Raw genomic sequence first — 27,919 nt, forward strand, 5'->3', positions numbered from 1 at the left:
CATGAAGTCAAAACAAGAAAATTGCTTGACTAGTTTTTCTCAAATAGTCCGTTGGTGAGATAGTCCATTGGTATTCTTGCTACTCACGGCCATGTGTGGGGGTAAGTGGGCTGCTGTCACGGTACCAGGTGATGTTGGGTTTGGGGAAGCTGTTCCTTGCCTCACACGATGCAATCTGTATTGAGGGAAAAAGATACCTTAAAAAGTTTTATAATGTTCAATGTTGCTTTCATGGACTGAGAGATAAAGTGAGATGTACTCAAGTGGACTGCCTAGTGCCTACCCTTGATGGCAGCTCATTAGTCACAGAGATTCCAGCATGGACACCTTCAATTACTGAGGCCTCTGGAGGATCTGGAAAAAATAACATTATCAATGTATAGTCGCATTTTATCAATAACCACTGAAACACCTGGTAATGGGCAGGGTATGTGCCCATACTGTGCTATACCCAAATCCTCAATCATTTGGATAACAAGGAGAGAGAAGTTGGATCAAGCACAAACAGATCTGGACCATCAGGCTAGGAAGAGACTGATGCAGAGTGCAATGTCTTACCAAACACCCTGAGGTGGGTCTTGCCTTCTCCGTTGCCTGCAGCCATGCCGTTGACTTGGCAAAAGAACTCCCTCTCATCAGTCAGCTGGACGTCCTGGATGGTAAGCAGCACGCCCTCCTGGTCCCCAATGTCGGACACTGTGATACGGCCCGTGAATTCTGTACCATCATCCACTATCTGCTGTGTGTTGTCACCGTAGTAGATCCGCTCCCGGCTACTGCTACCGGGATTCCTCTGTAGGGAAGGAAAATGCCAGAAGATGAACTAGGTTGAATGTGAAAAATACAGTGTACTGTACGTAGAAATAAATTGGTGTGTGTATGTGTGTCAGAGCATGTGAGCGGAGTGGACCAGTTGGAAATCCCTTTCATCGCTCATGGAGCGGTGCTCGCGGCGCTCCATGTCCTTTCCAACTGCTCTGCCTAAAACTGTTGTGCACTCACAGGAAAGCAAACCGCCGCTCCAAATTCGCTCCATTCATTAAAAACACAATTTAACCAACATACTACCTGGACCTACAATTTGGTTTTGAAGTATTGAAACCAAACCATATGGATTTGAATGAAAAGTATTTGAATAAACATGAAAAGGTGAATGTAAGAAGCGCACATCATTTTAAATAGGCTACATGTCATATTAAACAGCATATAAACACTCTAAATAGGTCAGGAGCCAGACAGGGAGCCTAAGCCATATCTCAGACTGGCCAATGAAAATAAAAGATTAACATGGGCAAAATAACACAGACACTGGACAGAGGAACTCTGCCTAGAAGGCCAGCATTCCGGAGTCACCTCTTCACTGTTGACGTTGAGACTGGTGTTATGTGGGTACTATTTAATGAAGCTGCCAGTTGAGGACTTGTGAGGCGTCTGTTTCTCAAACTAGACACTCTAATGTACTTGTCCTCTTGCTCAGTTGTGCACCGGGGCCTCCCAGTATATATATCCTCTTTCAATTTTGGTTAAAGCCAGTTTGCGCTGTTCTGTGAAGGGAGTAGTACACAGCGTTGTACGAGATCTTCAGTTTCGTGGCAATTTCTCGCATGGATTAGCCTTCATTTCTCAGAACAAGAATAGACTGACGAGTTTCAGAAGAAAGATCTTTGTTTCTGGCCATTTTGAGCCTGTAATCGAACCCACAATTGCTGATGCTCCAGATACTCAACTGGTCTAAGGCCAGTTTTATTGATTCGTTAATCAGCAACAGTTTTCAGCTGTGCTGACATAACTGCAAAAGGGTTTTCCAATGTTCAATTCGCCTTTCAAAATGATAAACTTGGATTAGATAACACAACGTGCCATTGGAACACAGGAGTGATGGTTGCTGATAATGGGTCTCTGTATGCCTATGTAAATATTCCATAAAAAATCTGACGTTTTCAGCTACAATAGTAATTTACAACATTAACAACACCATATTTCTGATATATTTTATGTTATTTCGACAGACAACATTTTTTGCTTTTTTTTCAAAAAACAATGACATTTCTAAGTTACCTCAAACTTTTGAACGGTAGTGTATATATAGGTAAGCATAAAGATTTTTAGGCAAAATAACCCGATCAAAATGGAAAGCTCCTTGAACATTGGAATATACCAGGCCTATTGGGCCAAAGTCTATTATGGCCTATTGTATAGATAATAGAACAGAAATTAATGAAAAGTTTAAAAGATCTACTTTTTTATTTATGAATCCTTTGCTACAATGAAACAGTTAGTTATCTACACACATTGTTCCTTTCTTTTAGCATGTGCATGTAGTAAGTACACCCTCATACTTTCGGGATATGTGTCTTTTCAGATTCCACAATGATTCTTTAGTTGTGGACACTACATCATCACAATCCATCTCTTGCTCTTGGTTCTCATCTTTGTAAGTCACCTTGATTTAGCACCTGTGAGTTCGATCAGTTTCTTTATGAAAATATTTAGTGAACTCTATGACAGTAGAGTCATAGAGGCATTCCCTGAGCTCTTGAAGTGAGCGCTACTGGAGCGAAATTCAAGCAGCGAGGAGTCCGACACTCCAACCTTTGGGAATCTCGCTCTGCGCTCCAGTCAAATTGGGCACGCTCCGCTCCAGCTCCACTCACTTACTTATATACACACATCTGAGTGAGTGAGTGAGTGAGTGAGTGAGTGAGTGTGGCTGGGTGAGTCAGGAGGGAGTGAGGAAAATGGTCTCAACAATGGGCCAGAAGTACTCACCACAAACCACTGGATCATGACTGCTCTGGCCTGCTCACTGAAGACATACTGGCAGGGGATGTCTGCTATGTCACCCAGGTACACCTCCACACTCTCCTCCATGGTCATGTCCACCTTGGCCCAGGCTGCAAAGAACAAACACAACACCACCATCAGTGTCTTGTCACACCAAGGACCACAACAACATGCAAGGCAGGCCAAAAATAGGCTTCACATTTTTAGGTTTTCAAAAGACAATCTTTAATTCATTACCGCTATTGTGCCAGTACTATAATGACACACAGGCACAGTGTGAAAGCCAGCATGTTCACTCTATTGCAAACTGATGGATCATCTATGGATCAGTGGGACCTGTGTTTTGGCCGCTCTAACCGGTGTGAGAACTAGACACTGTGGCTGGCTGGCAGAGGGGAGATGTTACAATGTGTGGAATGTGTGAAGCAGGGCCCACCCTGGTCCCTCCAGGAGCACTGGGCAGTGTCCAGCTCTTCAGCGTGTCACCCGCCAGCCGCCAGCACAGAGAAAAGGCTTGTTTTACACACAGACTGAAGAATTACTGCAGTGTTCCCTGTTAACCCGTGACCGAGCCAACAAACTATCCTAAAACTGGCCCACTCAGCATTGTCATGAGAACCACCAGACACAAGATATAGCCTGTTTGATGTATAACAGCATTATAAAAACGTTTTTTTAATAGGATGTAGAATCTAGCACTATTCTTGGCAGATCTGTCTAGACTTTAGGGTCACACAGATACCCATAACCAAATAATTGAAAGTTATATAGTTTGCTACTGCAGGGTTTTGTCATTTTAGGTAACAATCAAATATGCAATATTAATTGAATTGGGTTATAATCATGTTTCACACTCATGTCTGGTCTGAAGGTCACTTTTCCAAAATGATCTGGCAACGTTGTTCTCAAGCCTCTTCCCACTACATTGGAGCTGAGCCACACAGACACTCTCTGAGACAGTCTTACAGTACGTGTTGTTTTGTTACCACATTCTTCTTGTAATCTCCAGTAGGTAGCCCCCACACAGATCTCTATCTATAGTAATACCCTGTCTGAGCCAGAGAAAAGGAGACATGCCTCAAATTAAGCCTCTCATTCATGGTGGAGAGATACTTGCTCTTCAGTCCCCCTTCACCGACACACATGTAAATATTGTATGGTAAATTGTTGAGTGCCTTCCTGTATTTATACTAAAGCTACTTTTTTTTCTATTCTACTGAGCTCATTTACTTTTTTATTTTAATTCCTATCTTTTAATATTTCTTATTTTTGTCGCAATATCGAAAGGGAACCTGCAAGTAAGCATTTCGTTGGACTGTGCATACCATGTGTATCCTGTACATACAAAAAATAAACATAAACTTGAAACTTGAACCACCCTTTGTGCCACAGCAATCCGCCACACTGACTTGTAAGCTATGACCCCCACTCTGTTCTCCTCTCCCTCTCTACCCCGCACATCCCCCTCTTTCTGGCTCAAAGACAGTCTGTTTTTCTCCCCTCGTCCCACCCCATCCATCTATCTAGCCTGATTCTAGTCCACTGGGGCCACCATGTACCCCCTCCTATCTACACCCCCTCGTCTTCTTCTTTTTCTCTCACTCCATTTCAACCCCCCCTTTCGCTGTCTACCCCTATCTCAACCGCACCCCCCCTTCTCTATCTCACCCCAAACCCTCTTCTCTAGCCTCCATCTTCACTTCAGCATGGAGAGAAGTAGAGAGAATTGAGAGAGGCTTCCTTCTTAATCGGAAGCATGTGGGAGGCGGGGACTGGTGCTGGTAGGGAGCCGGGGAGTATTAATGGGTTTCCTCCATGTTGGCAGAAGGAGCCCTGACTGGGTGGAGGGGAAGGGGAGAGCAGACATTGGTAGTGGTAAGGGGGTGCAATTGGTACACAGAGTCAGCTTTTCAATTCAATTCAGGGATTTATTGGCATGGAAAATATATTTTACATTGTCAAAGCAAGTGAAATAGATTATAAACAAAAGTTTAAAAAACAATGAACAGAAGAAAATGAGAAACAAAATGAACAGTAAACATTACACTCACAAATATTCTAAAGGAATAGAGACATTTAAAATGTCATATTATGGCTATAGACAGTGTTGTAACAATGTGAAAATAAATAAATACACAAATAAATACATCAACATAAATATGGGTTGTACAATGGTTGTTCTTCATTGGTTGCCCTTTTCTTGAGGTAACACATCTTGCTGCTGTGATGGCACACTGTGATATTTCACCCAAAAGATATGAGTTTATCGAAATTGGATTTGTTTTTCGAATTCTTTGTGGGTCTGTGTAATCTGAGGGAAATATGTGTCTCTAATATTGGCATACATTTAGCAGGAGGTTAGGAAGTGCGGCGGGGGGGGGGAATGTGTCTGAGTCTGTCTGTGTGTGTGTCCGTCCAAGCCAATAAGCCATTACCATTTGCACTTTCTGGAAGTATTTTCAAACTACTATATTCAGATCTGTCATTATTAATCAGACACAAATGCATGCATGCAGACACGCAGACACACACACACACGCACGTAAGCATGCACGCACACACATACAGAGCCCTTATTAAACTCACAGTCACATCCCGCTGGTCCTATTGAGCTTTCCCACCCCCACTGTTAGCCTTCTTGCCCGCCTGCTTTTCCCCTCCTTTATCATGTCCACAGCGCCAAGCAACCAGCCTGCTCATTGTGGCCCTGATTGTTGGGGCTTATTTGTGTCAATTCTCCCAGTCTCCCAGTCTCTCATCTGGTTTCTCTCTCTCTCCTTCCCTCGCTCCGAGCCATGAGGCCCCAGGCTGTATTCAGTCAGCTCTAAGACGCACACGCCATTGTTCCCACACCTGGTAAGACCTTAGCCTCTCTGCCTCTCTCCAGAATGTTTGTCTACCTCAAACTCAGAGGTTACAGGGAATTTGTCACGTACCACTAAGGTTGTTTGCTGTTTATCTCCTGAGCTGTGGTGGTTTAGCTCATGAGGGAACAGGAGTAGAGAGAAGGGGGCAAAGTTTCCATCTCTTTGGGCCTCGTCATTTTTGGGCTAATCCGATTAGCATGCGGACAGAAAATCTACTAATCGGGGGATTTAACTCCAAAGTCAACATGGGCTACCTTATCTATGTAGACTTACAGATACAACAGCAGCATACCTCACCTGTGGACTACTCAGTCAGAGTGTTGTACATGGTTACCACAGTCTGCTGGCTGGAAACCGCCACTGGATATTTGGACGTGTTGACAGGGCCTGTAATGAGGCAATGAGGCCCGAAACTGCTGGGCTGTCACAGAGGCAATGGAGGGGGGTGTACCAAGGAGATTTACAATTTGTCCCGTTCTTAGGGAACATTGCCCATTGAATCCAAGCTGCATTGTTAACAGTCAGAGGCATTGCAGACAATAGCACTGAGACAATGGGAAGTGCCGCATGGATTGTTTGAGGGGGGTCTTGCATATAGTCGGTCATTATACACCTAATACGCAGACAATAGCATTAGAAGCTAATCACGGTAGTCTCAACATTAGCTTCTGTGCACCTCCCCTCACCTCCCTCACTGACAAAGCGGATCAGCTTGGGTTGCAGACCCATCTGAGCTCCATTAAAGCTCCAGCTGTTCCTCGTCATCCTCCTTATCCACGGTAACAGACCCACCCTGCCTCTGCCAACCGTTGACGACAACACACACAAATCACCTGTGGCAATAGAAATTAAAGCCATTTAAATGGGAGATATAGCCTAATCCCTCCATGTCTAGCCAGGCATGAAATAGTGCAATATGTATGTTGTGGCAGATAACCAGTGCCTGTTCACACTGCTACCATCCAGAAGGCGAGGTCAGTACAGGTGCATCAAAGCTGGGATCAAGAGACTGAAAAACAGCTTCTATCTCAAGGCCATCAGACTGCAAAACAGCAGTCACTAACTCAGAGAGGCTGCTGCCTACATTGAGACCCAATCACTGGCCACTTTAATAAATGGATCACAAGTCACTTTAAACAATGCCACTTTAAATAACGCCACATTAATAATGTTTACATATCTTACATTACTCAAATCACATGTACAGTGGGGCAAAAAAGTATTTAGTCAGCCACCAATTGTGCAAGTTCTCCCACTTAAAAAGATGAGAGAGGCCTGTAATTTTCATCAACTATGACAGACAAAATGAGAAAAAAAAAATCCAGAAAATCACATTGTAGGATTTTTAATTAATTTATTTGCAAATTATGGTGGAAAATAAGTAAGTATTTGGTCAATAACAAAAGTTTCTCAATACTGTGTTATATACCCTTTGTTGGCAATGACAGAGGTCAAATGTTTTAAGTAAGTCTTCACAAGGTTTTCACACAATGTTGCTGGTATTTTGGCCCATTCCTCCATGCAGATCTCTTCTAGAGCAATGATGTTTTGGGGCTATTGCTGGGCAACACGGACTTTCAACTCCCTCCAAAGATTTTCTATGGGGTTGAGATCTGGAAACTGGCTAGGCCACTCCAGGACCTTGAAATGCTTCTTACGAAGCCACTCCTTTGTTGCCCGGCGGTGTGTTTGGGATCATTGTCATGCTGAAAGACCCAGCCACGTTTCATCTTCAATGCCCTTGCTGATGAAAGGAGGTTTTCACTCAAAATCTCACGATACATGGCCCCATTCATTCTTTCCTTTACACAGATCAGTCGTCCTGGTCCCTTTGCAGAAAAACAGCCCAAAAGCATGAGGTTTCCACCCCCATGCTTCACAGTAGTTATGGTGTTCTTTGGATGCAACTCAGCATTCTTTGTCCTCCAAACACGACGAGTTGAGTATTTACCAAAAAGTTATATTTTGGTTTCATCTGACCATATGACATTCTCCCAATCTTCTTCTGGATCATCCAAATGCTCTCTAGCAAACTTCAGACGGGCCTGGACATGTACTGGCTTAAGCAGGGGGACACGTCTGGCACTGCAGGATTTGAGTCCCTGGCGGCATAGTGTGTAGGTATGTTACTTTGGTCCCAGCTCTCTGCAGGTCATTCACTAGGTCCCCCCGTGTGGTTCTGGGATTTTTGCTCACCATTCTTGTGATCATTTTGACCCCACGGGGTGAGATCTTGCGTGGAGCCCCAGATCGAGGGAGATTATCAGTGGTCTTGTATGTCTTCCATTTCCTAATAATTGCTCCCACAGTTGATTTCTTCAAACCAAGCTGCTTACCTATTGCAGATTCAGTCTTCCCAGCCTGGTGCAGGTCTACAATTTTGTTTCTGGTGTCCTTTGACAGCTCTTTGGTCTTGGCCATAGTGGAGTTTGGAGTGTGACTGTTTGATGTTGTGGACAGGTGTCTTTTATACTGATAACAAGTTCAAACAGGTGCCTTAATACAGGTAACGAGTGGAGGACAGAGGAGCCTCTTAAAGAAGAAGTTACAGGTCTGTGAGAGCCAGAAATCTTGCTTGTTTGTAGGTGACCAAATACCTATTTTCCATCATAATTTGCAAATAAATTCATAAAAATCCTACAATGTGATTTTCTGGATTTGTCTGTCATAGTTGAAGTGTACCTATGATGAAAATTACAGGCCTCTCTCATCTTTTTAAGTGGGAGAACTTGCACAATTGGTGGCTGACTAAATACTTTTTTGCCCCACTGTATATACTGTATTTTATACCATGTACTGCACCTTGCCTATGCCGCTCGGCCATAGCTCATCCATATACTTATATGTACATATTCTAATTCACCCCTTTAGATTTGTGAGTTTTAGGTAGTTGTTGGGGAATTGTTAGATTACTTGTTAGATATTACTGCACTGTCGGAACTAGAAGCACAAGCATTTCGCTACACTCGCATTAACATCTGCTAACCATGTGTATGTGACCAATAAAATTGGATTTGATATCATGTGAAATTGTGGTAATATGGGGCGACTAACGTAAGTGGAGGTATAACGTTTATGTGCCTGGGGCCCCATGGTGATTTTCCCTGCCTCTGACTCTCAGCCTTCTTCTGGTTAGGGGCACTGCCTGCACCAACTCCCCATATAGCTCAGCGACACACTTTCCAAAGAGGAGCTGTTATGCTGAGGCTTTCTCATTCCCAGACGGTTACTATGACGTCTGTAGCTTTCTATTGATTCTTATTGACGTGTGATCCTCTTAATTACAACACACTGATCTAACCTTCACATCTTTAGAGTCACCAAAGCCTATCCAGGAAATGGTGATGCCTTCTGTTGTTCTTCAAACACCATGTGTTCTAGGTAGTGTGCTTTGAAAATGGCATACCTGGTGGTTCTAAGCCACCTCAGGAAGTCAAAGGGGTCAGTTTGTGGGGCTGGCACGTAACCCGGGGTAACAGTTAGGCAGTGATGGCCCCCTCAGAACTTTAAACAGCACCCCCTGGTCCCACTGAAACACCCGGGGGAGTCCACACAGCACCCACCTGAGATCAAAGTGACCCTGAGCCTCAGCTCTGTTCTCTCAGTGTGCTGTTACACACACCACACACACACACACACACACACACACACACACACACACACACACACACACACACACACACACACACACACACACACACACACACACACACACACACACACACACACACACACACACACACAGTGAAAGCACATACCCCTAGACTGGAGAAATCAAACCCCCTTGACCTGGCTTTGTGAACTACACTCTGGCACAAATCTCCCCAGGAGGGTGGGTCTGAGCCAGGGCCAGAAGGCAGGTGCTCCCTCTAGCTCCAGGGGGGAAAAGCGGGAGCAGGCGTGACAGAAGTAATGGTCCACATCAAACATGTCAAATCAAATCAAACGTTATTGGTCACATACACATGGTTAGCAGATGTTAATGCAGTGTAACGAAATGCTTGCGCTTCTAGTTCTGACAGTGCAGTAATATCTAACAAGTAATCTAACAAATTCACAACAACTACCTTATACACACAAATGTAAAGGGATGAATAAGAATATGTACATATAAATATCTGGATGAGCGATGGCCATGCAGCATAGGCAAGATGCAGTAGATGGTACAGAATGTCTACATAAAGTAGGATATGTAGACATTATTAAAATGGCGTTATTTAAAGTGACTAGTTATACCTTGATTAAATCCATTTATTACATTTATTAAACTGGCCAGAGATTTGAGTCAGTATGTTGGCAGCAGCCACTCAATGTTAGTGATGGCTGTTTAACAGTCTGATGGCCTTCAGATAGAAGCTGTTTTCAGTCTCTTGGTCCCAGCTTTGATGCACCTGTACTGACCTCGCCTTCTGGATGATAGCAGGGTGAACAGGCAGTGGCTTGGGTGGTTTTTGTCCTTGATGATCTTTTTGGCCTTCCTGTGACATTGGGTAGTGTAGGTGTCCCGGAGGACAGGTAGTTTGCCCCCAGTAATGCTTTGGGCAGACCGCACTACTCTCTGGAGAGCCTTACATACCTTGTGGGCCAGGCGGTGATACAACCCAACAAGATGCTCCCGATTGTGCATCTGTAAAAGTTTGTGAGTGTTTTATGTGACAAGACAAATTTCTTCAGCCTCCTGAGGTTGAAGAGGTGCTGTTGCGCCTTATTCACAACGCTGTTTGTGATGTGTACGCCGAGGAACTTAAAACTTTTCACCTTCTCCTCTAGTGTCCTGTCCTGCCGACGCTGTTTCCACGATCATCTCCTTTGTTTTGATGACATTGAGTGAGAGGTTGTTTTCCTGACACCACACTCAGACGGCCCTTGCTGTCTAATATTTGTTTTGTCTGTGCAGCACACTGTAAGTAACATTATGTTGTTTCTTTTTTAACTTGTGTAATGTGTAACTCTGTGCTGTTGTTTGTGTCGCACTGCTTTGCTTTATCTTGGCCAGGTCGCAGTTGTAAAATGAGAACTTGTTCTCAACTGGGTACCTGGTTAAATAAAGGTGAAATAAAAACATTTAATAAAAAACTTTATTAGCTGGGATGTCTGTCTGTCCTGCACATAGTTTATTTCAGAGACTGTATAAAATGTTTGCATGTGTTTCTTAGAATTTAGCTAGCATTCACTATGACATTTTACATGTACTTGATTGAAAATAGCACCCCCTGTGTCCAGTGCCAGTATTACCAAATATCCCAGGATGGCACAAGGTAGGTATGAAGGTATGACAATCTGGATACCGCCCAGGCCTATTTGGAACTCTCTTTCTCATTGATCTATTAATTAACTTTATTTTCCAGCTTGGTTTTCTTGGTCCTTTTGGCTTCTCTCAATTTTATGTATTTCCACATAAATGTATGTATTTCCACATAAATCTAGCCTTAAATCATAATGATCCAAAAAGGGTCTGGAAAATGTACGGAAGTCAAGAGTGACATTAACATGCGTTTCCAGGTAGACAACCCTAAACTGATTAAGGCGATTCATATTCTATCTAGAATTAAAATCACTTGGAGTGACAGACAAGCTTGACTGACATTAAAGCAGAAAGGTCAGGTGGCCCGTGGCAAATATACAACGCATATCAGACGTTTGCATGTGACGTTATTACAACCCTATAAATAGAATCCCTGCTTCACGTCAGCTCTCATGACAGCAGCCTCACAGGAACCTGACAAAAGATCTCATTGTCTCTGTGCACAGGCCTGTGGTTACCAATGTAATAGATACTCTCAGAAAGGTCCTAGAGGAGAGAGGAAAGGGTGGAGGAGCTGAGGAATCAAACCCACTGGCCTTCGGTGGCTTTTATCTTTACTTTGGACAAAGTATTCTATGTTATTTTCAGCATGAAATACACTGAAAACCATCAAATGAACCAGATATAAAGAGCGCTATGGTTTCCAGTACGACCTCGCCAATAATCTGACTCCAGCCTCTCTGGCATGTCTCCAACATTCCCATCCTCTGGATGTGGGCTGCTGTCGGCCTGTGTGTGTGCTGCTACATCAACCAACCAATCCCTCTTGTGCTGGTAGAACTCTCAGCCTGCTTCTACCAGTCACACAACAAAGACCAATCTGCATACACCCGTCCTTTTATCCTATCGATCAGACGTCAGGACGCTGTCACCCGGTCAGAGACACACCCGAAACGAGGATCAACCAGCAGCATATCTCCAGTTTTATGAACCCCCGCCACAAGGGTTTAATGACCTCAAAGAGAATAGCAGATTGATCACAGGTGCACCATAGCGTTAATGAGGGGGTGGGGGGGACTAGTACCCCCAAACCCCCCCCATTCTCAAACTCCCGGCTGTCAGCTAATGAGAGCCTGGGCTAGTCTGAATTCTAATCTTGTCTTTTACAGGAATTCTTTAATGGGGCTTTGGATAAGCCTGGTCTTGAGGATTATGAAAACGCAGTGAGTAGGTGAGTTCTTTCCGTGTTTAAATTAAGATTGGCAGTTTTAGAGGTATACAGCCCCAAACCACCAAACAATGTTTTGGGAGACAGGGCCTGTGTGGGCTTTGAATGGCTTGATTTGGACTGAAATAGTAGGTCAAGCTCGACAGGAGAATTCAGTATTTAAAATTTTGGTTTGGCACTGGAAAGGTTTGTGTGAATTCTGCTGCCTGGAGCTGTTTCAGCAGCCTACCAATCCCAAGCCTCTCTCCCCACCAGCAAGTGCCAAAGGTGAAAGTTAAAAAACAACTGTTGGTTTTCTCCTCGTACCCCTCAGTGTATTGCACTCTTTGCTCCCATTCCGCCCTAAGCACTGTTTACAGCAGCCTCAAACAGCCTAGTACTAAACGACAGGACTTGGAAGTCCTACAACCACTTCTGTTTTCACAAGAAATTGCCCATGTTCCCCCTTGAAACAGAGTCTCAACTCCAGGAGCAAAAATACAGCCTCCTTTACCTCAAATTAATCCACTACCAGTCAGACAATGTCAAGCTCAATGACATAGACTGTTTTCATAACTCCAAGTCACAGACTTTCATATCAAAATGTTAAGCGCTTTCCTTTTCATATCTTTTGTACATCTAAACTTGTGACTGGAACTAAATCCACTGTGGCGGAAATAATATCAACAGCTCCAGACTATGTTGTATTGACTAAGCGCCATGCCAATACCTAGAACGATGCTACTATTATGGCTGCCGCTCCAGTCCGCTGGGTGGCCCATGTCACGCTGCGCAGGGAGAGAGGACGAGGTAGTCCTGGGATAGATAGAGAGGTGGGGTTCACATTGACATGGGCAGCTGCAACAATGGGAACATCTCTCAGACTCCCAAGCTAAAGACAGGCGCAGCTGGGGACAGAGAACTCTCCTATTGACACCTGTCGCCTGGCCATTTGTCAAGTGATTTAATGGAAAGTGGTGGAGGAGGTGGTGGAGGTGGGCAGAGGGGGGAACAACGGTGAGAAAGTAGAGGAGAGGCAATGGACCACCCACTAACTGACACTGTTCTTTCTCTCTCAAGTTGTTATTTCTCTCTCCCACACCAGCCACACCTGTGCCCATAATAAATCCTGCACTTCCTTTCCCCCTCATTCAGAGGGATCTGTTCAGAGGTTTCTCTGCAGAAGTTTGGGTCACGGAAACCGGCTTGATTAATGTCCCCCACTGGGATGTCAACAGCAGGTGCTATGGTGCTTTTAACTGGATATGCCTTTTGCTTAATCCATAATAGCCGCGCCATGGAACGCACTTCCAGACACTATTAGCGCTGCAGATTCTCTGTCCTAATTCTGGTCTCATGTCCTCCGGATCTGACGACACTTGTGATTGTTGTTCTGTGTTTTGGATTATTTTTATTATTATTTATTTTTTTAAATTGCATCTTGGATGTGAGAAAAGCTTTACAAATTAAATGTATTATTATTATTATAACTTGGATTTAAGAGCAAATTTATGTAGCCTACTGTTTTGTAGACAATGCATAGCTGCTGGTCTGTTTGCATATGTCATTATGCTGTCATAGGATAAGGGATAGTCTTTATTAACACTATTCAATACTACTGAACTCATGAACTAATCAGTCTCTCAGTTTAAAGGTGTAAACCATAATGTCTATGTTCCCTGTGGCAAGAAAAGGAAGCCTGGTTTGAGTGTACGGGTCCTATTATTCTTCAGATTTACACTTACAGCTAGTGCCTTTTAAAGTGGCCTGTCTTTGGTTTGAAGAGTTAGACTTTTGAAGGATTACACTATATTGCCTTTGGGGAGGCAAAGCACAATGTATTTGGAGGGAAGTGCTTTTATCTAACTCAACATATCCTCAACAAGCACCCAAAGGCTATCTGTGTAATTAACAGTGTGTGATTTTGTCAATCATTGTGATGATGGGAAGAATGGGTAACTGAGAAAAAGTCAGGATCCAATTCTCGTTCTGCAAGTCCTGCTCTAAAGGGAAAGGGGGATACATAGTCAGTTGTACAACTGAATACATTCAACTGAAATGTGTCTTCTGCATTCCGAATCAGAGAGAAAGCAACAAGATTGAATTATTGGACGTAATAGCTTTGGGCCACTATCCCAAAATTCTCAAGAGGGAAAGGGCTCCTTTTTAGGTGTGCACTGAAGCTGGTATTTGAATCACTTCAGCACAAGCAATTGCACCAGATAATCAGTATGCACACCAACACACCAATTTGATTCACTCGTGATCTTTTAACAGTGTCTAATATCAGGGGAGAGGAAGGGGAGGATTTTATATTTAAGGAGCTTTATCGTCTCTTTGAAATGTCAAGTTCAAAGATACACAACTATCCCCTTCATCTGTGGGCCTAGTCGACCTTAAGAATAACTAAGCGACTGTTCTTCATCATAGAGCAACAGCAATGCCTTTATTTGGGGTTCCCATTGTCCGACTTCAGATGGTGTCATTTGTGCAGTGTGTGTTCTGTCAATATACTTGGTAAAATAATGGTTCATAAACAATTCTAAGGGGGGCCCTATAAAATCTGAGATTTTTTCCCAAATTATGTTTTATATTTTAGTAGCTAGGATAGTAGCTGGGAGCTTGTGGTGTCGAATACTTGTGATATTTGTTTATGACATTTTGCGATGGAACATTGCATACAGGCCTACTTTCGGTAATTGTTTGGCGACCTACTCATAGGTGGGCTGTGAGCTACAGGTGGCTTGCGATCGACCTGATGGAGACCCCTGCATTAGTTCCGAACTCAGAAAATCACTCACTACGGCAAACCATGCTCGATCAGCTGAGCAAACTTGCTCCAGCTAGCAGCCTAGTGCTAGCTTGTTTGAATAGCCATTATGGTAGATAGTTTGCCAGCTTGTTGATGCACATCACCAAATATTGGGACTATTCTAAGAATCAGAATGTATCTATAACTAGCCAGAGGGAGTATTCAGCATTGAGTGTGTGAACTGGAGTTGTTAGCATCCCTTTCATTTCATATGGATTGATTTGAGACTGGTTCAGCAAGCAGACACTAGCCAGCTAGCTCATTTTTGTGTACATTTAAATGTTCATAAATACAGATTCTACAACCACAAAATGCCTTAGCTAGATGTATAATTAGATAGTGAATACTTTTGTTCAAAGTTAGCTACAGGTTTATGGTTTTTGTTAACATTATCTGACTCTTTTTAGGATGAAAGGGGCTTCAGTGGACAATGTCACCTTGGTAACATTTTTGAATGTTAGGATATTATAGCCAAACTTCTATTTTGATATCCCTTGAGTGTTTGTGAGTTATCATACGGATTAATACCGACATGAGACAATGGGGGGTTCCTGGAAACTATGACAAGTATTATTATTATAATCAATGATAATATCGCAAAAATAGCTCTGCAGGGCAATGGATCTACATTCTTATGTTTTTTCCCATGCTCCTTTCAGTTTTATCAAATCAGAGCAATTTCTGCATAATGAAATATTCTTAGATGTTTGAGGCTTTTATCACCAAATTAAGTTATTCAATTTGGAAGCAATCCAAGGCAGTCCCTGTGATATGCTAACTCTCTTAGCCTGAAGTCTAGACCAGTCGAGCCCTTTCATCCAAAAAATGTGCAGTATGAACAAAACTGAACATTATATGCTAACGTAGTACACATAGTCTAGAGTATACAACTGAGTCAGCACGATAAAAGTGGAATGCTCATTTCAGGAAAAAATCTATTAAAGTAGAAGTGTTAAAATTCATATACTGTAAATTGGAGCTTTTGTATGCAAGGCAAAGTGGGCACTGATTCAAGGAAGTGTTTCTGTGATGCCTTGCCAATTCATTTTTGTCCCATCAATTCCACTGTCAGCCCCAGTCGATGCCCTGCTGAACTGGAGGCGAGCCAGAGAACAAGCTGGAAAGTCATTGATATGGGAAAATCGAAGAGTAGCCAATATACTTCCCCACTAGCATTCATTTTTCTCCACAGCTGAGCATTTGGGTAAATTCCTTTATACTACTACTGAATGGCTCAAAGCGTTGTAATGTGGGGTCCTATGGTATGCTTTGTTTGTATGTCCAATGTTTTCATCAGGAAGTTAGTCACTGTTGAGCAAGACAAGAGATGGATCTATCACAAAATACACCCTTATAAAAATGTATTTAAGAGTCATGGGCTCTAAATAAAACAATTTCAGCAGTGGTGTTACTAAAGTTGCCCATGAAAACCCTCAGACCACTCGTAGAACAGCTAAGTGTGTCATTAGATGCTTATTTGCCCAGAATATCTCAGCTAAACATAGAATCAAGATGTTTGTCTGTCTATCTGTGACCGCAGGGAACATTAGAATGAAGATGACTACAAATACAAAGTTGCCAATGTCTGTGCAATTATTTTGGTATTTGGTATTATATTAGGATCCCCATTAGCTGTTGCAAAAGCATCAGCTACTTTTCCAAACAAGAGAAGGATTAAAAGATGCTTCAAATAAAAACCGATGACTGCATTCAAACATAAATACAGTAGGCTACATAAGCCTATATTGAAATCCATTTCATGTTCAATCAATTGTACGCTTTCTGTCATTTTTTCCTCTATATTTCATATTGCTTAACAACCTAATATTATCAGCCGTTGTAGGAACGATGAATCATTAAAACAATCAGGCCTTGATCGTTTGAACTGTTTGGACTAGAAACAAGCAGTTTTTGCTGTAGTAATGGTGCAAGCATGACGCTAACAAATCTGAGTTCGGTAAACAACAGTAGAGCAAAGCCTTATCATTACAACAATTATCATTACAAAAATATACACTGAGTGTACAAAACAGTAAGAAAACCTGCTCTTTCCATGACAGACTGACCAAGTGAATTCAGGTGAAAGCTATGATCAATTATTTATGTCACCTGTTAAATCCACTTCAATCAGTTTAGATGAAAGGGAGGAGACGGGTTAATGAAGGGTTTTAAGCCTTCAGACAATTGAGACATGGATTGTGTATGTGTGCCATTCAGAGGGTGAATGGGCAAGACAAAATATTGAAGTGCCTTTGAACAGGGTATGGTAGTAGGTTCCAGGCGCACCAGTTTGACTGTGTCAAGAACTGCAACACTGCTGGTTTTCACGCTCAACAGTGTACAGTGCCTTGCGAAAGTATTCGGCCCCCTTGAACTTTGCAACCTTTTGCCACATTTCAGGCTTCAAACATAAAGATATAAAACTGTATTTTTTTGTGAAGAATCAACAACAAGTGGGACACAATCATGAAGTGGAACGACATTTATTGGATATTTCAAACTTTTTTAACAAATCAAAAACTGAAAAATTGGGCGTGCAAAATTATTCAGCCCCCTTAAGTTAATACTTTGTAGCGCCACCTTTTGCTGCGATTACAGCTGTAAGTCGCTTGGGGTATGTCTCTATCAGTTTTGCACATCGAGAGACTGACATTTTTTCCCATTCCTCCTTGCAAAACAGCTCGAGCTCAGTGAGGTTGGATGGAGAGCATTTGTGAACAGCAGTTTTCAGTTCTTTCCACAGATTCTCGATTGGATTCAGGTCTGGACTTTGACTTGGCCATTCTAACACCTGGATATGTTTATTTTTGAACCATTCCATTGTAGATTTTGCTTTATGTTTTGGATCATTATCTTGTTGGAAGACAAATCTCCGTCCCAGTCTCAGGTCTTTTGCAGACTCCATCAGGTTTTCTTCCAGAATGGTCCTGTATTTGGCTCCATCCATCTTCCCATCAATTTTAACCATCTTCCCTGTCCCTGCTGAAGAAAAGCAGGCCCAAACCATGATGCTGCCACCACCATGTTTGACAGTGGGGATGGTGTGTTCAGCTGTGTTGCTTTTACGCCAAACATAACGTTTTGCATTGTTGCCAAAAAGTTCCATTTTGGTTTCATCTGACCAGAGCACCTTCTTCCACATGTTTGGTGTGTCTCCCAGGTGGCTTGTGGCAAACTTTAAACGACACTTTTTATGGATATCTTTAAGAAATGGCTTTCTTCTTGCCACTCTTCCATAAAGGCCAGATTTGTGCAATAAACGACTGATTGTTGTCCTATGGACAGTCTCCCACCTCAGCTGTAGATCTCTGCAGTTCACCCAGAGTGATCATGGGCCTCTTGGCTGCATCTCTGATCAGTCTTCTCCTTGTATGAGTTGAAAGTTTAGAGGGACGGCCAGGTCTTGGTAGATTTGCAGTGGTCTGATACTCCTTCCATTTCAATATTATCGCTTGCACAGTGCTCCTTGGGATGTTTAAAGCTTGGGAAATCTTTTTGTATCCAAATCCGGCTTTAAACTTCTTCACAACAGTATCTCGGACCTGCCTGGTGTGTTCCTTGTTCTTCATGATGCTCTCTGCGCTTTTAACGGACCTCTGAGACTATCACAGTGCAGGTGCATTTATACGGAGACTTGATTACACACAGGTGGGTTGTATTTATCATCATTAGTCATTTAGGTCAACATTGGATCACTCACTGAACTTCTGGAGAGAGTTTGCTGCACTGAAAGTAAAGGGGCTGAATAATTTTGCACGCCCAATTTTTCAGTTTTTGATTTGTTAAAAAAGTTTGAAATATCCAATAAATGTCGTTCCACTTCATGATTGTGTCCCACTTGTTGTTGATTCTTCACAAAAAAATACAGTTTTATATCTTTATGTTTGAAGCCTGAAATGTGGCAAAAGGTCGCAAAGTTCAAGGGGGCCGAATACTTTCGCACGGCACTGTATATACACTGAGTGTACAAAACACTAGGAACACCTTCCTAATATTGAGATGCACCCCCTTTTGCCCTCAGAACAGCGTCAATTAGTCGGGGCATGGACTACAGGGTCTCGAAAGCATTCCAGAGGGAGGCTGGCCCATGTTGACTCCAATGCTTCCCACAGTTCTGTCAAGTTGGCTGGATGTCCTTTGGGTGGTGGACCATTCTTGATACACACGGGAAACGGTTGAGCGTGAAAAACCCAGCAGCATTGCAGTTCTTGACACAGTCAAACCGTTGTGCCTGGAACCTACTACAATACCCCATTCAAAGGCACTTAAATATTTTGTCTTGCCCATTCACCCTCAGAATGGCACACATACACAATCCATGTCTCAATTGTCTCAAGGCTTGAAAATCCTTCTTTAGCCTGTCTCCTCCCCTTCATCAACGCTGATTGAAGTGGATTTAACAGGTGACATCAATAAGGGATCATAGCTTTTACCTGGATTCACATGGTCAGTTTTTGTCATCGAAAAATTATGTTTTGTCCACTCAGTGTACATTGGATATTTTGGGGGTCTCACTGGTGCTCCCAAATTAAAACTGCAGGTCACACAACAAAATATTTCATCGCACTTTAGAACCCTGGTCATGGGTAAAGGCTTGGGTCATTGGTATGGAATTTTGTGATGTGATTTGATAGTATTGTACCCTAAAAGCAGAAGATTGAGTTATAGTATTTGTACCTAACACCCTCTCTCCAAGGTCAATTGCTATTATGTCACTTATGTTTCCTAAATGATACTACAGTTGGGTGGTGAAATAAAGACATTAAGGAATAATGAGAATGATAACTCAGCAGAGAACGCTTCAAGGCATCAAATGGCTTCAACCTTCGAGGACAACAGATATTTAATCCAATAATGCCCCTAAAACTGATGGGGAAAAGGTGGTTTATAGCAAGTTCCAAGCAGGCAATGACCAAATAAAGCTATTTAATGAAACTTTGACGGAGCTTAGCAGCCAACAAAATGACACTACAAAGATGAATTGCCATTGAAGAGAGACAGTCCAATGAATTCAATTAATCTGTTTGAGGGGGTGATTTAGCTACCCAAAGATGCCAAAAATAACCCTTCCTTCCTGAGTAACAACAGAGCTCCCCTCAGTGGTATCTATCTCAGTAAGACATTGACCCGTCTGTTTCCCTCCTCACTATAATTGGCTACTTAGGTGTTCTCCCTGTGCCCGGTGTTTGTGTGTTTGTATGTGCTTGTCAATATCACAGTTCCTGGTGTCCGCTGGGAGAGCAGATGCCAGTCAGTAGGAGTGGAGAGCCCGCTGTGCCATGACTCCTCCAGCACTGCAGGGGGAAGTGCTGAGTCAGCTGCTTTCTAACAGACCTGCTGGCACTCTCCATTGGATATACAACAGTTGTAAACCAGTTGCCCCTGGTTGGGGTGAAAGAGTCTTTGCTTACAAAGAATGAAGTAAGGCTAACATACATAGCTAGCTACCTCTGCTAATGGACAAAGTTGAGCCCAGTGGACTACGTAGGTTACACTTAAGGGTCCTTACGTGACTGGGATTAGCGGAGGCTGACTGAGCAGCACTTCAGGAAACATCAATAATTAAGTGGCTAATAATCATGGAACTTGGGAGGGGTCTGTTTATATCAATATTGCTACATATTAGATACGAATGACCATATGGGGCAACTCACCTCTAATCCCTCTCCTTAATACTAATCTAGAGAATTGCCATCCATAGACTTGTAACCCCCTGTAACCCCTTTCAAAGATAAGCACTCTGAACTAACACACTAGGACTATAAATCAACAATCAGATGAAGGAACAGCTACCTACCCTATTATTCATACAACTCAAGGAGCGATTATCTTATAGTTCTTGGATTGCAAAGTGAATCATAATGAAGTATTGGCTTGAGGGCAGACAAATACTGTACTTGATTGGTGACTTACTGGTGAGTAATGTGACAATAATGACCTCCATTCCAGTTCATGACTTCTGAACAAACCAATGCCAAGATGTGGATTGACCCTGCTGTGTAATCAATAACCTTATTAGAAGTGAAACTTGATCTGAAAATTGCAAGAAGGAACCTCACAGGAACCAGAAACACAGCATAATAATTTCCCAATGATAAATCTTGAATGTCAGTGGCAGATTCATATATTTCAAGGTTTACGAGGACAATGGGTATTTTTATCCAAGAATTACAAAAAAGTAATAAAAGGCAATGTTGGATGACACTTTGAGCTAATATTTCTTCCCACCAGCAATCACAACAAAATGGACACATTCTGTCTGACAGGTCTGTCTTTGTCCTAATGAATATGTGCATATAAACAACGTTTATGAGAACATTTAATGGGAGGAAATTCATTTCAGATGAAGGGCTACGGACCGTTTAACACGCAGCAGAGATGGTGTGCAGTTAAGGGGAGTTTGCTGCTTTAACAGTAATTTTGTGGGATCCACAATAACAACAATATTCTGTGATAGGGTTTGCATCAGGCAGCATTCCAACCATGCCTATAGAATAAGTGGTTAAACGCAGCTGAATTCAAATACAGTAGCGGTGCGTGGGTGAAATCACTGGGGAAGCCAAGCAACCTATATTATATATTACAACCTATGTGTTGTGATAATCGCATTGTTTGCTCTATAACCTGTTAATTCATATGCCTTGCGACCATGATATATAGGCCTAAAGGCAGTGACAATAAGAAAATACAGTGGCTAAATAAATTCAACCACACCTTTGTTATATCACAAAACCGGATAGCAACCTCTGTCCGGTGATGTCCACAAAGCTTATTGCATGTATAGTAACAGACAGTTACATGACCTACAGCATGGACAAGCAAGTTAATGTTTCCAACATTTTCGGACCACTAACAACCATTGATTTAGAACTACAAAGAGCTACCACAAGTCGCAAAGAAAACAGGATTTGCTGAGCCTATTCCAGCACAATTTCAACATTTCAATATCATCAAATCACCTCTGCCTAGTCTAATACAGTGACAACTAAAATATACCAAAAACTATTTAGCACAATCAAAGTAAGCTAAATGTGATGTGGTTGTCCATGGTTCTGATTTCTGTGCGTGTGTGTGTGTGCGTTCGTGCAAGTAGAAAAACATGTTGACTAGCCTTATTTGTAGAGAAACACCAATGCCATCCTACTCTCTTTCCTGTTGACGAAACGGTCTATCACTCTGTCATACAGTACACGCTTGTATTTTTTGTTGTCCTAGGCTACCTAGCTAAAATGCTTGCTCGCTAGCCTAACTTCCAATCATGGGCAACGTTAAGCTAGCTAACATTTGCCTTCTACATCTAGCTACATATTGAACTTTCATACTCTCAGGCCAGAGGCACAATAATGTATTAATTAATGGTTGGTTCAGAATCGCTGTTGGCCAGTACGGAGAATCAACTAAAACTACAAGTCCAAATCCCTATCTCCATCCATGACTAATGTAGAAAAGGGCCAATTTTAGCTAGCTGGTTAGCTAGCCACCGGAAGACAAAAACACAACGAGATTGAACAATTCAACTTTTTCTGTCAATGACGTATGCTCTCAATGGGATTTGATAGGAGCGATGCCAAATCCAAACTGACATCCCTTGACACTTTATTTTGGTGCACCAGGACCATTCACAGTTGAGCTCGCTCAGTTAAGCTCATTGCTGATAGGCACATTTTAAATACTTTTTTTGTCAAGGGAGGCCAGATATTCGCTGGCTTCCCTTGCCTTCAATGCTACAGGGGGCAACAATGTCATAGTCGTTTGGACCAGACAGCATCAGATAGACGGCCTACACGTAGAGAAACAGAGGGGCACTGTTTCGCTCGCTCAGATGCTTCCTCTTGTGAGATACATTCAGCCTCTTGCGAATTTAAAATTATGAAACACAGAGAGACAATTTGTTTTATTGGTACATTTTGTTGGGAAGCCTTGTTTCCCTTGGCATCCATGAATACACATCACTGTTCAAATAGGACATTGTCAGCGAATTTATAGGTGCAGAGAGAAACCTTGGCAGTGGCCCACTGACCAAACGAAACCCAACAAAATTATTTATCTACATGAGGCATGACAAGACAGTGTGCAGTTGGCCAAAGCTACTGACCACTCAATCAGAAAAGACACCAGAGACTTAAGAGCCAGGAGCCAAGGAATATTTTTTAACTAAAGACAGTTTCTCCTAGGCATGTTTTTTTATTTATTCCTCACAAGGAACAGAGAGAGCTATGTTTTCACTAAGATGGGAGTAAAAGCTGAAAGGGTGAGGGGTTACATATATCAACCATAAATATGATAACCAGCAAGAGTGGCTTCACTTAAACAAACCACTGCTGCGGTGCTGCTGAGTGGGCGATATATCAACAGACAAACCACAAGATACCAGGGAGTAGGCGTAGCCTTCGTTCCATGTATTCATCATTAAGAGTCCACATGATCATTTTTATTTTTTTTACATTATTACAAGATGCTTTAACTGATAACATTCTCTATACTAACAAAGAGGGCATGACTTGTGTGACAAAGCTCAAAATATACACGCAGGACATACAGTACTAATACGTCATCCACATTTAGACAAACTGCAACAGCAACAGGCACTACCCATTGGGCATAGATATCATTTCAAAGTCTTCATTTTTATTTCATTTTGGTTGACTTGTCAACTAAGGGATGGATCAAAATTGACAGAATGGTTACCTGGAGGAAAATGGGGGAGGGTCGTGTTTTTTCAATTTCAGTTAAGGGGAGGACTCCGTATTTTTTTTATCTAGTCCAGGGGAGGGTCATGTCATTTGTAATTGATGAAATTTCAATATTTCTCAGTGTTTTAGAATTAGTTGCTGATTAGGGTATACACTGAGTTTACAAAACATTAAGAACACCTGCTCTTTCCATCACATAGACTGACCAGGTGAATCCAGTGTTCCTTATATTCGGTATACTCAGTGTCTATCGATGTGTGCTCGATGCTGCCCCTCGTCTCTGAATCTCCACTGGGTACCCAATATCAAGTGCGCCTATAGGATATAAGCTACTAAGTGCATGCTCGGAGAAGCACTGAGCAAAGTTATATTTCTAAGTTAGCTGCTGGGATGGTGTAAACACAACTAGGCTGCATTACACACTGCAATGGATGTTCCAACCATGAGCCCCGGCCTGCTCTGCTTTTGCTCATCAAAAAAAGAATTGTGTGCTGCCTAACCAATGGCTGTGCTGTATAAGCCTACGGTTTGATTAGGCCTAGTCCAAAAAATTCACCACCTTGCGTGCGGACTAGCCTATAGCCTATGTTCTGTTCAGTTTGAGAAGGAGAGCGCGAAGATGAGCAGGAGGACCAGAGGTCAACTTGCTACTACTATAATGTTTATTGCCTGTGTTGTATTTATCAGTTATTGACCTCACAATAAGCCAGATTCTTACACTGTGGTGCTGGAACTTGAAGCAGCAGCCGATGCACAATCAATCTTAAATTGACAGCTCATGGTGCTGAAAGTAGGCAAATTCCAGTAGGCATAATTCATTTAAACGTTTTTCAATTTAATTTGACTTTACTAACAACAAGAGGGATTTGTGTTGGAGCCTATTTCTTCCTATTTAAGAAATAATAGGTAGGCCTACCTGTTTGACAGATTAAATTAGGCTATAGCCTTCTATATACAGTTCAGGTCGGAAGTTTACATACACCTTAGCCAAATACATTTAAACTCAGTTTCTCACAATTCCTGACAATTAATCCTAGTAAAAATTCCCTGTCTTAGGTCACTTAGAATGTATTTTAAGAATGTATTTTAAGAACGTGAAATGTCAGAATAATAGTAGAGAGAATTATTTATTTCAGCTTTAATTTCTTTCATCACATTCCCAGTGGGTCAGAAGTTTACACACTCAATTAGTATTTGGTAGCATTGCCTTTAAATGGTTTAACTTGGGTCAAACGTTTTGGGTAGCCTTCCACAAGCTTCCCAAAATAAGTTGGGTGAATTTTGGCCCATTCCTCCTGACAAAGCTGGTGTAACTGAGTCAGGTTTGTAGGCCTCCTTGCTCGCACACACTTTTTCAGTTCTGCCCACAAATTTTCTATAGGATGGCGGTCAGAGCTTTGTGATGGCCACTCCAATACCTTGACTTTGTTGTCCTTAAGCCATTTTGCCACAACTTTGGAAGTAAGCTTTTGGGTCATTATCCATTTGGAAGACCCATTTGCGACCAAGCTTTAACTTCCTGACTGATGTCTTGAGATGTTTCTTCAATATATACACATACTTTTTCGTCCTCATGACGCCATCAATTTTGTGAAGTGCACCAGTCCCTCCTGCAGCAAAGCTCCCCCACAACATGATGCTGCCACCCCGGTGATTCACAGTTGGGATGGTGTTCTTCACCTTGCAAGCATCCACATTTTTACTCCAAACATAACAATGGTCATTATGGCCAAACAGTTCTATTTTTGTTTCATCAGACCAGAGGACATCTCTCCAAAAAGTACGATCTTTGTCCCCATGTGGAGTTGCAAACAGTAGACTGGCTTTTTTATGGCGGTTTTGGAGCATTGGTTTCTTCCTTGCTGAGCCCTGTCAGGTTATGTCGATATAGGACTAATTTTACTGTGGATATAGATACTTTGTACCTGTTTCCCCCAGCATCTTCACAAGGTCCTTTGCTGTTGTTCTGGGATTGATTTGCACTTTTAGCACCAAAGTACATTCATCTCTAGGAGACAGAATGCATCTCCTTCCTGATCGGTGTGACGGCTACGTGGTCCCATGGTGTTTATACTTGCGTACTACAGATGAAAGTGGCACCTTCAGGCGTTTGGAAATTGCTCCCAAGAATGAACCAAACTTGTGGAGGTCTACAAATGTTTTTCTGGGGTCTTGGCTGATTTCTTTTGATTTTCCCATGATGTCAAGCAAAGAGGCACTGAGTTTGAAGGTAGGCCTTGAAATACATCCACAGATACACCTCCAATTGACTTAAATGATGTCAATTAGTCTTTCACAAGCTTCTAAAGCCATGACATAATTTTCTGGAATTTTCCAAGCTGTTTAAAGGCACAGTCAATTTAGTGTATGTAAACCTCTGACCAACTGGAAAAATTACTTGTGTCATGCACAAAGTAGATGTCCTAACCAACTTGCCAAAACTATAGTATGTTAACAAGAAATTTATGGAGTGGTTGAAAAACAAGTTTTAATGATTTCAATCTAAGTGTATGTAAACTTCCGACTTCAACTGTACATAGATTTGTCAGTAAATTCCTCCACCCACCATGTACTCTTTAAATACCCCACCTCCATGTCAGTGAAGGGCTACGGAGTTAAAAACAAGACTCAAATTAAGTGGTTATGAGAGAGTATGCCATAGGCCTACCATTTGTTTTTTTAAATGGCAAAAAGCTTAAGATTTTAAAGAAAAGAAAACGGATCTGATTATATAAAGTGATGAATAACCGCACTTTGGTCCACTACGCTTTATGCTAGATACAAGCTGTAAAATAAATGGGAAAGACTTGATTCAGATGCATATGGGAATATCATTATTTTGTTTCTTTGACATTCAGAGGCTGAGCTACAACCTTCTATAGCTGAGGAGACAAAAAATAGACTTCTGTCACTATAAATTGATTAAGCTATTCACTGTCAGTGTAACATAATATGTTTAAACCCAGTCGCCTTTTAGGGAAACACTTGTCAAATCAAATCACATTTTATTAGTTTCATGCGCCAAATTCAACAGTGAAATGCTTACTTAAAGCCCCTAACCAACAATGTAGTTAAAAAAATAGGAATAAGAAATAAAAGTAACAAGTAGTTAAAGAACAGCAGTAAAATAAGAATAGTGAGACTATATAAAGGGGCTACCGGTACAGAGTCAATGTGCGGGGCCACCGGTTAGTTAGTGAGGTAATATGTACCTGTACATGCTGGTAGAGTTATTTAAGTGACTATGCATAGATAACAACAGAGCGTAACAGCGGCATAAAAGAGGGTGGGGGGCAATGCAATTAGTCTGGGTAGCCATTTGATTAGATGTTCAGGAGTCTTATGGCTTGGTGGAAGAAGCTGTTTTAGAAGCCTCTTGGACCTAGACTTGGCGCTCCGGTACCGCTTGCTGTGCGGAAGCAGAAAGAACAGTTTATGACTAGGGTGGCTGGAGTCTTTGACAATTTTAGGGCCTTCCTCTGACAACGCCCGGTATAGAGGTCCTGGAAGGCAGGAAGCTTGGCCCCAATGATGTACTGGGCCGTGCGCACTACACTCTGTAGTGCCTTGTGGAAGGAGGCCGAGCAGTTGCCATACCAGGCAGTGATGCAACCAGTCATGATGCTCTCTATGGTGCAGCTGTAGTACCTTTTCAGGATCTAGGGACCCATGACAAATCTTTTCAGTCTCCTGATCGGGAAAAGGTTTTGTCGTGCCCTCTTCACGACTGTCTTGGTGTGTTTGGACCATGTTAGTTTGTTGGTGATGTGGACACCAAGGAACTTGAAGCTCTCAACCTGCTCCAGCCCTGTCAATGAGAATGGTGGTGTTCTCAGTCCTCTTTTTCCTGTAGTCTACAATCATATCCTTTGTCTTGATCACATTGAGGGAGAGGTTGTTGTCCTGGCACCACACGGCCAGGTCTCTGACCTCCTCCCTATAGGCTGTCTCGTCGTTGTATATGATCAGGCTTACCACTGTTGTGTCATCGGCATACTTAATGATGGTGTTGGAGTAGTGCCTGGCCGTGCAGTCATGAGTGAACTCCAGGGGTACAGGAAGGGACAGAGAACGCACCCCTGAGGGTGTTGAGGATCAGCGTGGCGGATGTGTTGTTACCTACCCTTACCACCCAGGGGTGGCCCGTCAGGAAGTCCAGGATCCAATTGCAAAGGGAGGTGTTTAGTCCCAGGGTCCTTAGCTTATTGATGAGCTTTGAGGGAACTATGGTGTTGAACGCTGAGTTGTAGTCAATGAATAGCATTCTCACAATGGTGTTCCTTTTGCTCGCAGTACACATCCTGGTAATCC

General features: G+C 42.4%; 1 protein-coding gene across 4 annotated transcripts in view; it reads right to left on the reverse strand.

Moving 5' to 3' along the window:
* The window catches only part of mcama (melanoma cell adhesion molecule a), a 65,218-nt gene that overhangs the window by 18,656 nt on the left and 18,643 nt on the right, over positions 1-27,919 (reverse strand). For all 4 annotated transcript variants that reach the window (XM_036937509.1, XM_036937510.1, XM_021623679.2 and 1 more), the window contains exons 2-5: positions 2,770-2,894; positions 559-793; positions 284-354; positions 88-175 (exon numbers count right to left, since the gene is read on the reverse strand). In XM_036937509.1, coding sequence (XP_036793404.1) covers positions 88-175; positions 284-354; positions 559-793; positions 2,770-2,894 — 519 coding nt within the window. The remainder of the gene's footprint in view (positions 1-87; positions 176-283; positions 355-558; positions 794-2,769; positions 2,895-27,919) is intronic.

The sequence above is a fragment of the Oncorhynchus mykiss genome, chromosome 12, assembly GCF_013265735.2.
Source record: "Oncorhynchus mykiss isolate Arlee chromosome 12, USDA_OmykA_1.1, whole genome shotgun sequence".
NCBI classification, from domain to species: Eukaryota; Metazoa; Chordata; class Actinopteri; order Salmoniformes; family Salmonidae; genus Oncorhynchus; species Oncorhynchus mykiss.